General features: G+C 39.0%; 1 protein-coding gene across 5 annotated transcripts in view; it reads right to left on the bottom strand.

Moving 5' to 3' along the window:
• helz (helicase with zinc finger) overlaps positions 1-13,340 on the bottom strand; it is a 347,073-nt gene that overhangs the window by 144,583 nt on the left and 189,150 nt on the right. For all 5 annotated transcript variants that reach the window (XM_063030618.1, XM_063030619.1, XM_063030620.1 and 2 more), the window contains 2 exons: positions 5,253-5,398; positions 1,070-1,217 (listed from right to left, as the gene is read on the bottom strand). In XM_063030618.1, the coding sequence (XP_062886688.1) occupies positions 1,070-1,217; positions 5,253-5,398 (294 nt within the window). The remainder of the gene's footprint in view (positions 1-1,069; positions 1,218-5,252; positions 5,399-13,340) is intronic.

The raw sequence follows: 13,340 nt of genomic DNA, 5'->3' as shown, positions 1-13,340 counted from the left end.
CCAGCTTCTTAATCTGGCTTTTGCCACCTCCTTTTTCAGTCCTGAAGGGCCTCAGCCCAAAACATCCATAGATGCTGCCTGATCTGTTGAATTCCTCAAGCATTTTGTGCACGTTGCTCAAGATTTCCAGCATCTACAGGATCTAATATGTTCAGTAATCCAGAGAACTGCACTAATAATCAGGAATCATTCCCCATCCTGGACTTTCAATCCAGGTCAGGAAATAAATACGAAATTTAATGATGCATTCATGGGACTGATAGGTTGTCTTTAAAAGCCACCTGGTTCAACACTGCCACTGACTTCAGGCTCAATGCCCATCCACAGAAGAACAAGATCAGCCTTAAATGGGTTTCCCCACCCTGCCCGAGTCTGCAAGCACTCAGTGGAGAGAATGATCGAGATCAACTTAATTGGCCATATACATATTGTACAGTGCATGTATTAGGAATTTGCTGTGATGTGTTGGTCAGGGCATGACATGCAACACAAAACAACATTCAACAATTATAAAGAATTATATAAAAAATAAAGTTAGAGGTTAATATAGGGATTAGCTTTATTTGTTACACACACCAAATCATAATGAAATGGTCATGATAGGTGAACTATATGGAAGCCATATTTTCAACACAGTTGATCCCTAACTGCCTTGCAAGTCAGCCAGTTGGACTTAAAGAGCCATTTCATACTGAAGATTTATTTTCATCAAATGGTCTCCAGTACTTCAGGGCAGTGGTTCCCCACCACCTTTTCTACAGGCAATTATAGACAAATAATAAATGGTGGTCATGCCAGTGACTCCCTTATAACATCAATGTAATAATTATTATATCTATACATTCAATCTCAGAATTTCTCTAAAAAAATACATTAGTATGTCATAACCATTTTAGTCTGCTGAAAGGTCAACTTCACTAATTTCAAGCTCGTATGGTAAATGTGGTTGCAAGTAACATCCTACAATCGTTGTAGTATCACAAAAAGGGTCAATTGAAGATATAACAACGACTGACACAACATCTCCTAATCAGCAGAAATGCAAATATCAAGTCTTTTCTCCACTGACCTCAGAATTGTTGTAGAAAGCAGTGCTATTTTTCTCCTGTACATCTTCTCCTCGGGCTGTGAAGAACGTTAATGGATAGAAATCTTTGTGTGCTGGTTGCTTTCCACTGGCCATCAACTTACCTTCATAGAATAGTTCTGAAGTGTAACTAAAATAGAATGAATATGTTCAAAATCAATTGTCAGAACCTCTGGAAAATCGTGCATCTCACATGGTCTTTATCATACTCCAATTTAGAACAAACTATCTCACAATTATTCATTACTTCGAACCAGAAGAAAAGTGCAATCCTCCAGCTAACTTTCAATTGAATTTCAATCAAATTTAGCTTTACATTTCATGTCTCACTGTTGCATTTCAAAAATAATTCAAATATTTTCATGTTTTTTTTTGTTAACGTTATCCCATGAGAACAATAAATTGATTTAACCTTAATAGTGCATTACAGTCATGAGGTCACACCTAAATGTAGCACATATCTCATTAACATTAAAGTATCAGTCATATTTTGTTAACTTAAGTATATCTGAACAGTCAATTCACAACATAAAACCCTAGTGTTTAAGTTCTTTAATCAGCTGGGTAAAGATGCAAATCATAATCTCATAAACAGAGCAGAAATGTAATTACTGCAATTTCTGCCAATCCTTTACAATATGTACAGTAGTGAATTTGGAAATATTTTAGCCCTTGTGAGAAGCACAAAATACAGCCAAAAATTAATTAATATGAACAGTTTGTAATTATTTAGTCATTTTAATTTGATAACTGCCAGAGTGCATTACAATGCATATAGAGCAATTTGATACCCCGATAAAGATTGAAAAGATAGGCTTTGAGGATTTAGAGAGATTATCCAGATAACAGATACAGCAATGTCAACAAATTAAAACACAGTAAATCCATTAGAGAATGGGTTACTCCGACCTGCCCTCAAATTTACCTGGTCCATTTCTGACATCTTCCTCTCCTTTTTCCATCTCTCTGTCTCTATCTCTAGAGACAGCTTATCTACTGATGTCTATTATAAACCCACTGATTCTCACAACTACCTGGACTATACCTCTTTCCACCGTACTTGTAAAAACACAATCCCCTTTTCTCAATTCCTCTTTCTCCGCAGCATCTGCTCTCAGGATGAGGAGTTTTATTCTAGAACTAAGGAGGTGTTCTCCTTCTTCAAAGAAAGGGGCTTACCGTCCTCCACCATCAAAGCCACTCTCAACCACATCTCTTCCATTTCACACACAACTGCTTTCAGCACATCCTCCCGCCACCCCACCAGTCTCTGCATCCAGCACATAATTCTCCATAACTTCCGCCATCTCTTCAGCGGGATCCCAACATCAAGCACGTCTTTCCCTTGTCACGTGATGGCATGGTATAAAAGAAAAGCCCGCTACTGTGACACAGTTCTCATTTTAATTTTTGATACAACATTGCTGTTGCCGGTCGGATGGTTTGGAGACGCCACTGGTTTTGTTTGTTGCACATTTATTTTCCCCTTACAGTCCAGTATCGGACAGTGAAGACACTACCAGCGTTATCCAAACCCAAAGGATTGGGTAAAGTTAACGTCGTTCAGTGTTTTGGGAGTGATCGCTCTTTTTGAATTTTCATTCGGGAATTGTAGCATGCACATTTGAGTTAAACCCCTGCAAGGTCGGGAAGGTTTGTGCAGTGACCACCCTCCAGCCAAAAGGTCAGTTCGTTTAGGACACTTTATTTCTTCGTGATTTCTTCAGACAAGGCATCTCTCAGCTGTGATCGTCAGATTAGTCGTTACTTCGAAGGAGTCGTTGTTTCGGGGAAGTCTCTCCTTAATGACTGAAAAACCACTTGGACTTTTGAATTTATCACTTTAAGTCTGTGCTTGGATGAGAACTCCTTAAGAACAGTTTATAAGTTTGACTGTTTGTTCGATATAGACGCATAACTGTTAACTTCCGTTTAAGTTAGTTCATTTACTTTTCGATGTTTTTGAGTAGAGGTTAATAAATTTCGTTGTTTATTTATAAACACCTGACTCAGTTTCATATCCATTGCTGCTGGATATGAAACAGACTCAGGTTTTTATAAATAAACAACGAAATTTATTAACCTCTACTCAAAACATCTAAAAATAAACAAACGACTAATTTAAACAGAAGTTAATGCCGTTATGCATCTATATCGAACAAACAGTCAAACTTATAAACTGTTCTTAACGAGTTCTCATCCAAGCACAGACTTAAAGTGATAATTCAAAAGTCCAAGTGATTTTTCAGTCATTAAGGAGAGACTTCCCCGAAACAACGATTCCTTCGAAGTAATGACGAATCTGACGATCACAGCTGAGAGATGCCTTGTCCGAAGAAATCACGAAGAAATAAAGTGTCCTAAACGAACTGACCTTTTGGCTGGAGGGTGGTCACTGCACAAACCTTCCCGATCTTGCAGGGGTTTAACTCAAATGTGCATGCTACAATTCCCGAACGAAAATTCAAAAAGGTCGATCATTCCCAAGACGCCGAACGACGTTAACTTTACCCAATCCTTTGGGTTTAGATAACGCTGGTAATGTCTTCACTGTCCGATACTGGACGGTAAGGGGAAAATAAATGTGCAACAAACAAAACCAGTGGCGTCTCCAAACCATCCGACCGGCAACAACAACGTTGTATCAAAAATTAAAATGAGAACTGCGTCACAGTGGCAGGCTTTTCTTTTATACCATGACATCACGTGACATCACATCACCCCCTATCATGAGACAATTACATCATGCCCATCACTAGATAATGACATAATGCTCACAAGTTAATTACATCAAACTCACAAGATAATTACATCATGCTCACGGGATATGTAACACCCTCCACGCCCTCTCTCATCTTATCTCCTTACCTATCACCGCCTTCTGGTGTTCCTCCCACTTTTCATTCTTCCATGGACTTCAGTCCTCTCCTATCAGATTCCCCCTTCTCCAGCTCTGTATCTCTTTCACCATGAACTTCCCAGCTCTTTACTTCACCACCCCCCTCTCTTTCACCTATCACCTTGCGGGTCTTCCTCCACTCCCCCCACTTTCTTACTCTGAATCGTCATGTTTTTCCCTAGTCCTGATGAAGGGTCTCAGCCCAAAATGTCAACTGTACTCTTTTCCTAGCTGCTGCCTGGCCTGCTGAGTTCCTCCAGCATTTTGTGTGTGTTGCTTTGGATTTCCAGCATCTCCAGATTTTCTCTTGCTTATCAGCGGATTCAAAACTAGTTACGTTTAATTACAAGCATGATACTTTTAAAATATCATTTGTATTTATAGATACAGCAAGGTAACAGTCTCTTATGGCCCAATGAGTCCGTGCCACCCAATTACACCCATATGACCAATTAACCTACTAGTCTTTGGAATGTGGGAGGAAACCGGAGTACCCAGAGGAAGTCACGGAGTCACAGGAAGAAAGTACAGGCTCCTTACAGACAGAGCTGGGAATTGATTCCCGCGTTTCTGGCACCAGAGCAGTGTTATGCTAACTGTTACGCTACCATGAATTTTAAATTAAATGCTAATTAAAAAGTTAAACTACCAATAAAATGGAATATCTGAATATAGGACATGATAAATCTTGAAAGCAAATATGTCTTCTATGACAATTGCTGGATAACGTGCCAGGGTTAAGTGTTCGGAAATCCTGCACTCATCTTAGAACTGTATGATTGCCCTGGGCTCTGCACTTTTGTAGGTGATGAAAGATTTATGTTAAGTGCGTGTTCACTAATCTCAGCTTTGGCATTAATTCAATACAGTAAAATGCATATTGTCTCAATTGTGCTCCATTATACCCCTAAGGTAATAGCTATTAACTTTTAATGTCCCCTACTTTAGAATTGGTATTACATCCATGCTTTTAACACTAACAGCAAAATAACCTGGCTGGATTGGAGAGATTGGTCATCATCAGTAATGTTTTAAAAACTCTATAATGCTAACCTTAGCGACAAAGATGCAATAGCATCAGTGAAGATCCAGATGTAAAGACACTTACCGCAAATTCGTTCAGTTCCCTCAGTCACAGATAGCAACTCAAAATTCCTTGTTCATTGTTTAAGATTGGGTACTGATTGTACAGCCTCTTCTGACAATACCACCAACCAATTTAAATGAATCAAACACCAAGAATACTTGGAATTTCGAAATACCTACTTGATTATAGCTTCATGGGAACGATAGTTTTCACACAGTAGTATTCGGCATGGAAATTCTGTAGGGTAGTGTTCATAAAGACGATCAAGCAAAGAAACATGAAGATTCCTTTCCCGGGCAAATTCACTGTATACAAAAGGACTAAGCTGCAAATAGTAAAGCAGGTGGTAGTTACTTTTAATTATACATCAATCAGAAAAAAAATTGCAAGAAAACAGCTTCATTTCTGCTCTTAGTGCCTATAAAATGTATTCACCTCCCCTTGGAAGTTTTCATGTTTTATTATTTCACAACATTTAATCATAGTGGGAAACACACAAAATGCTGGAGGAACTCAGCAGGCCAGACAGCATCTATGCAAACGAGTACAGTCGACGTTTCGGACCGAAACCCTTTGGCAGGACGTCTTAAAACCAAATGACTGCACAAGCAATGATTTGGTATGTCATATTAAAGGAGGGGAGTGAATACTCTCACAATCAATTATTTTATGATTTATATTTGTAATTAATTTAGGACACTTTGTGGAGATCTGTTTTCATTTTGACACAAAAGAGTATTTTTCTGTTGATCAGTGTCAAAATCAGAATCAGATTTATTATCACCACCATGTGATGTGAAATTTGTTAACTTAGCAGCAGCAGTTCAATGCAATACATAATCTAGCAGAGAGAAAAAAATAATAAATAAATAAAACAAAGCATAATAATAAACAAGTAAATCAATTACATATATTGAATAGATTTTTTTAAATGTGCAAAACAGAAATACTGTATACTTAAAAAAAAGTGAGGTCGTGTCCAAAGCTTCAATGTCCATTTAGGAATCGGATGGCAGAGGGGAAGAAGCTGTTCCTGAATCTCTGAGTGTGCGCCTTCAGTCTTCTGTATCTCCTACCTGATGGTAACAGTGAGAAAAGGGCATGCCCTGGGTGCTGGAGCTCCTTAATAATGAATGCTACCTTTCTGAGACACCACTCCTTAAAAACGTCCTGGGTACTTTGAGGCTGGTGCCCAAATGAGCTGACTATATTTACAACCTTCTGCAGATTCTTTCAGTCCTGTGCAGTAGCCCCAATTAAATCCACTGTGATTCAACATTGTAAAATAATAAAACACGAAAACTTCCAAAACTTCCAAGGAGGGTGAATACTTTTTATAAGCACTGTATATTACAAATTTTAATACCTCTACTTTATTATTTTCTGTCAGTCCCCTTTTTTACAGACACTTCTGTGTCAAGTGTCACTTTATGGACATATAATCAATGAAGACAAGCTAACTTATGCATTTATATTTATTGTTCATTTTAATTATTTTTGTGTTCTTTATCTTATTGTGCTTTTTTCGTGTTGCATCAGATCCAGAATAACAATTATTTTGTTCTCCTTTACACTTGTATACTGGAAACTACATTAAATAATCTTGAATCTTGAAATAAAAGGAATTCAAAGGAAAGGAATGCAACATGAGTGGGTTTCAATTATCTTTTTTACCATTGAGAAGAAATAGTCTGTTTAGGAAATGGTACAATGCTGACATGAATCAAAGTACTTTTCATTGAGAACTGTCAGTCATTAAGCATTCTTAAAAGTACACGATCAAAGGGATGTCTAAATACTGCAGAACCTATATCCCCGCCTTAATAATTTCAGAACTGCTTGACAGTAAAGGTGACATTTAACAATTACAGTCTATGAAGACTGCCACCTTGAATTATTAAGCATGAAGAAATCCACAGAAGGATAAATACCATGTAATCTGGTAAATTATTCTAATTGCAGAGAAGTAAATCGAGAAGCAACAATGGTGTAGACAGCCATCTTCAGCCAAACTTACTGTTTAAAAAAGAGCTCTCTGCATGGTAATGAGAAGGGCTGTAACTAACCTCAGTGGCAGTCTGTCAAGAAAATGTGATTTCTTCGCTTGAAAGAAACCATAATCTATTTAATGACCTTAGCAGTCTCTGTCCAAACAACTTTAAGGCCCTGTGAGGTAACAGTTGACAACAACTCTTCTCCAAAATTAATGCCATCCTCTAGTTGGTAACACTAGGAGGAGTAACACAACAGAAAAGAAACAAGTAACTTTTCACCCTTCCTTCTGGAGTTTCCTTGAACTACCATTCTTATCAAATATCAACCTGAGATCAATTAAACTCTCAGACAGTAGCATGGACCAGCTTTACATGCAGGTGCTCTGGCAGTACACCTTTAGAATTGCTTTGAAAAGTTCAAAGTGTAAAAATCCAAAGTAAATTTATGATCAAAGCAAGCATATGGTATGTTACAATATACTACCTTGGGATTAATAAACAAATACACGTATAAATAAAATTTAAGAAAAATTATAAACAAAAACTGACAAGCAATGTGTAAAAGAAGACAAATTGTGCAAATAAAAAATTATATTAGCCAATTATCCCATATAGTAACTTTAAAGAATGTAAAACTATGCACATTTGGAGCGAAAAGGACCAGGAATGCTCTGTAGAACGTATTGCTTTCTAAAACTCTAAAATTTCATAAACTCAAAACCATGTGTAAAACCTCGGACAAAATATCAAACATCTTTAAAACATAGCCATCTATTTTAATAGCTTTTCAAAATTCTCTTGTTCTAATTACTGGAAGTCTTTTCTGGTGCAGCAATAGCAAGCATACAATGACATTCTACCACAGCATTCAGTGTAGTTTGTCATTGATTCTATTGTACTTCCTAATTCTAATGTGAATGCCTGCAAAAAAGTGAATCTTAAGGTAGTATATAGTGACATACATACATGGATGATAAAGTTACTTTGAACTTTTGACAACATAGTTTACAATCAAAGCCTTTTGCTATTGTTGATCTTGTGCATCTGTCTGCAGCATCAATGCCAGTAGTATTACTGTACACAGGACACTAGCAATATTATGAAGTGCTGTGGTCAGTGTTTAAAAATGAGTGAAGGTTTGCAGACACATGATGGCACAGTAGCGTAACGGTTAGCATAACGCTACACAGCGCCAGTGATCTGGGATCAATTCTGACACTGCCTGCATGGAGTTCGTACATTCTCCCAGTGGCCATCAAGGTTTCCTCCGCATACTCCTGTTTCCTCCCACAGGAACTCCAAAGATGCTTGGGTAGTAAGGTGTGGACGTGCTCTGTTGGTACTGGAAGAATGGCGACACTGTCGGACTGCCGCCAGCACGTCCTCAGACTGCAGTGGTCATGAACACAAACAATGTATTTCACTCTATGTTTTGATGTACATCTGACAAATAAAGCTAATCTAATATCTGAACCCCTTGTGCTTGCTTCGCCATGTAACTAGATCATGGGTTGATCTTTTATCTCAGTCTCATTTTCACGCCATTTCCCTTAACAGAAAAAAATTACATCAATCTGAGTCTTTCTTGACCGGACTTAGCAACTAAGCTTCCACTGTCCTCCTAGTATAAGAATTTCAAAGATACTTCTCCTGATTCTTGTCTTGAATTAAGGGTTCTGGGGAAAAGGCAGGTAGGTACAGATGAGTCCATGGTCAGATCAGCCATGATCTTATTGAATGGCGGAGCAGGCTCGAAGAACCAGATGGCCTGCTCCAGTTCCTTATGTTCTTATGTTCTACCTTCTCATTGGAGACTCTGACTCTGGTTCTGGACATCTCACAGTGTAACATCAACACCTCATTCAGCTTGTCAATTCCCTTACGAATTTTATATATCTTAGTGAAACCAGCTCTCTCCCTTCTAAATCCAGTCCATTTCACCCTTCTTCTCAGGAAATCCTGTCATTTCAAGTGTCAATCTGGTGAAACTTTGTTACTCTCTATCACCCTTCAGTCAGAGAGATCTGTACACAATATTGTGTTTAAAAATATGGCATTGGTTTCCAATTGACACAACCTCATTTCACCTTACTCCCTGCTCAATTGGCTCTCTCAGATTTTGGACTGTCAGCCCATCATCTGTAATGAATGGGCAGAAATTTTTTCCAAAACATTGGGAAATCTACAGTATCCATCTTCGGTCTCCATCAAAATCTCCCTACTGAATTCATCCAACACAACAACTGTCTGAAACTGAACTAAACTGTTTGCCAAAGGTTGAATGCTGAGCTTTTCCAGGAGACTCCATATTGCTCTGAATTGTAGCACCTGTTGTCTTATGTCTCTAAACTGTTTGCAACCTTGTCAAACTGACATAGTTCATGCTCTGAAACTATTTTCCCCTTGAGACTGTTATCTGACTCTGAACTCCTTCAGCCCATCTACTACTGAAATCCTCCACCATGGCTGTTACACTTAACCCTTTGGCTCTCCTTTCGTAATTTCACATCAGTCAAAATTCTGCTGCCATGTCCAAACTCATATCAGATCCCAATATGCCATTACACAAGCTTTGAGACTAATACAGGCATTCACTGAAAAAAGTTGAAGTTAAAAAAGTTTTCAATCTCTCCCTAACTCATATGTCTCGCTTTCTCTGTATATCCTTTCAGATTTTTTTTTAAGATTCAGGTTTATTTATCACACGTACATCCAAACATACAGTGAAATGAGTCGTTTGTTTTAAGAACCAGCACACCCAAGGATGTGCTGGGGGCAGCCCACAAGTGTTGCCAGTCCCAGCAGAGTATGTCCCCCATGTTCCACTCAACAACACAAGCAATTACAACAATGAAACAAGCGCTTTTCCCACCCCTTCCACCCCCCAGCCATTCACACAACAGACAGGCCCCCGGGCCAGGCTGTCTGCAAGTTGCCAGTCCTCATCCCAGCTCATAAGCCACAGATTGTGAACTCCTTCACTTCCTGAGCATTCTCAAATTCAGATGGTCCACCGTAAGTATACAAAATAAAGAAACAGAAGCAGGAAGAAACACTTCAAACACTCATCCCGAACCTGTCACTCAATTTTGTTGCTGATCTTTTATCTCAATGCCACTTTCCTGCACTAATCCCTCAACATTTTTACAATTTAAAAACCTTTCCATCTTTTTCTTGGATATACTCGGTGACTGAGCTGCCAGAGTCTTCTTAGGTATAGAACAGCAAGAGTTCTTTACAACTGGGTGAAGAAATTTCTCCACCTCATTCAAAATTCTGCTGCCATGTCCTAACTCACATTAGACCCTAATCTGCCATTACCCAAGCTTTAAGATCAATACAGGCATCCACTGAAATTAGTGTAACAGTTAGAGTAACTCATTACAGTGCCAGCATCAAGATTCAATTCCCGCTGTCTCTCTATGACCACATGGGTTTCCTCCAAGTGCTCTGGTTTCCTCCCATATTCCAGAGACTTATAGTACGAGTTAGGGTTAGGAACTTGTGGGCATGCTATGTTGGTCATTGACACAAAATGGCATATTTCACTATATATTTTGATGTACATTTGACAAATAAAGCTAATCTTTAATCTTTTGTGTCTATCCTAAATAGCTAAGTCCTTATTTGAGATTGCAACCCTTGATTCCTTGATATACCAACCGAGAAAAAAGAAACTCTACATTTAAAAACACAAGAAATTTTGCAAATTTGGGAAATCGAGGGCAACACACACAAAATGATGGAGAAAGGCAGTATCCATGGAGATGAATAAATAGTCAATGTTTCAGGTCAATACCCTTCATCAGGACACTGCATCTATCCTGTGAAACCCCTCAAGGATTCTGTACATTTGGCAACCAGTAAGCCACCCACTGTTATGTTTTCACCTGTGGAGCTCTGAAGCCCTGGACTTCTCAGCTGAAGCCTCTCCATTTCTCTCCTTTTTCACCCTTATTTGAGACACTTAAAAAAAAACCTGTCCAATCAAGATATTGGTCATCTATCTGACTGCACCCTTGCATGATCCAGAATTGTCTCATCATGTTGTGAATTACCTTCGAGTATCTGACAGTTCAACTCAGAAAAGTGTGAAGTGATTCGCTTTGGAAGATCGAATTTGATGGTAGAATACAGGGATTATGGCAGGATTCTTAGTAGTGTGAAGGAACAAGAGAGACTTCAGGGTTCATGTCCTCGAAGTTGCTGCTCAAGTGATAGGGTTGTTAAGGAGACGCATGGTGCGTTGCCCTTCATTATTTGGGGGATTGAGCGGAAGATCTGTGAGGTAATGTTGAAGCTCTACAGAACCCTAGTTAGATCACACTTGGAATATTCTGCCCAGTTATGGTCGTGTAAGATTCTGATGTTTTTCTTATCTCAGGTTCTTTTAGAAGTCAGGAAGGCGGCACAAAACCTGTGGCTTTACGATCATTTTATTCAGCGTTGATAGAACAAAAGAAAGTTGAACAGACAATGATGGAGGTTTATTAAGCAAAAGGAAAGCTAAATCTAGAAGATGCCTAGCATAGAAAAGATTTTTTTTATACAAAATAAGGAAAGTTCCATTCAAATTTATAAATAAGAATTAACCAATTAGAAAGCCATTATAAAAAAATACTGCAGTACCAAGTTAACCAATAAGAAAGCACTTAGTCAAATAATGCAGAACAAAGAAGCTTCCAGAGCTTGCCTCTGCAGCAGGGGTTCCCAATCTGGGGTCAACGGACCCCTCGGTTAACAGTAGGGGTCCACGGCATAAAAATGGTTGCAAACCCCTGCACTAGAGGCATATTAAACTGTTACCTGCATATAAGAACTGTTTAAAATACAAGCAGATAATTAATGGTTAAACTGCAAAGAAAGTGACAATTAAATAGTCTAATCTAAGATTTAAACAGTCTGATTGAACAGTTGCCTCATAATAGGAAGTTTGTGGAAGCTTTGCAGAGAGTGTAGAGGAGATTTACCTAGATGCTGCCTGGATTACAGAGCATTTCTTATGAGGATAGGTTGAGTGAGCTAGGGCTTTTCTGTTTGGAATGGAGGAGGATGAGAGTTGACTTCAGAAAGGTGTACCAGATGATAAGATAAACCAGGTGATAAGATGATAAAGTGTACCTTGGATTCAGAAAGGGCAGGTCTTGTTTGACAAACTTACTGGAGTTCTTTGAGGACATAACGAGTGCAGTGGATAGAGGGGAACAGGTGGATGTCGTATACTTGGATTTCCAGAAGGCGTTCAATAAGGTGCCGCACAAGAGATTTATAAATTAGATACGGATGCATGGAGTGGAGGAAGTGTATTGGCATGGAGAGTGGATTGGTTAACCAATAGAAGGCAGAAAGTTGGTATAAATGGGTGTTTCTCCAGTTGGCAGTTGGTGGTGAGTGGGGTGCTGCGGCTCTTTACCATTTACATCGATGATTTGGAAGAGGGGACTGAGTGTAGCGTAGCAAAATTTGCTGATGACACTAAACTGAGTGGAAAAGCAAATTGTACAGAGGATGCGGACAGTCTGCAGAGGGATATAGATAGGTTAAGGAGTGAGCCAAGGTCTGGTAGTTGGAATACAACGTTGGTAAATGCAAGATCATCCACTTTGGAAGGAATAATAGAAGAGCAGATTATTATTTAAATAGTGAAAGATTGCAGCATGCTGTTGTGCAGAGGGACTTGGGAGTGCTTGTTCATCGATTGCAAAAAGTCGGCTTGCAGGTACAACAGGTTATTAAGAAGGCAAACAGAATGTTGGCCTTCACTGCTACGGGAATTGAATTAAGAGCAGGGAAGTCATGCTGCAACTATACAGGGTACTGGTGAGGCGGCACCTGGAGTACTGTGCGCAGTTCTGGTCTCCATACTTGAGGAAGAATATACTGGCTTTGGAGGCAGTACAGAGAAGGTTCACCAGGTTGATTCCAGCGATGAAGGGGTTAACCCATGAGGAGAGATTGAGTCACCTGGGACAACACTCTCTGGAGTTCAGAAGAATGAGCGGTGATCTTATAGAAATATACAAAATTTTGAAAGGGATAGATAAGATAGAAGTAGGAAAGTTGTTTCAATTGGTGGGTGAGACTAGAACTAGGGGACACTGCCTCAAGATTCAGGGGAGAAGATCTAGTATGGAGATGAGGAGAAACTGTCTTCCCAGATAGTGGTCAATCTCTGAAATTCTTTGCCCAGGGAAGCATTTGAGGCTTCCTCACTAAATATATTTAAGTAACAGTTAGATAGGTTTTTACATAGAAAGGGAATTAAGGGTTATG

The sequence above is a fragment of the Mobula hypostoma genome, chromosome 22 (genome assembly GCF_963921235.1).
Source record: "Mobula hypostoma chromosome 22, sMobHyp1.1, whole genome shotgun sequence".
NCBI classification, from domain to species: Eukaryota; Metazoa; Chordata; class Chondrichthyes; order Myliobatiformes; family Myliobatidae; genus Mobula; species Mobula hypostoma.
The sequence above is the reverse complement of the archived record's forward strand: the minus strand, read 5'-3'. Positions and strand labels throughout refer to the sequence as shown.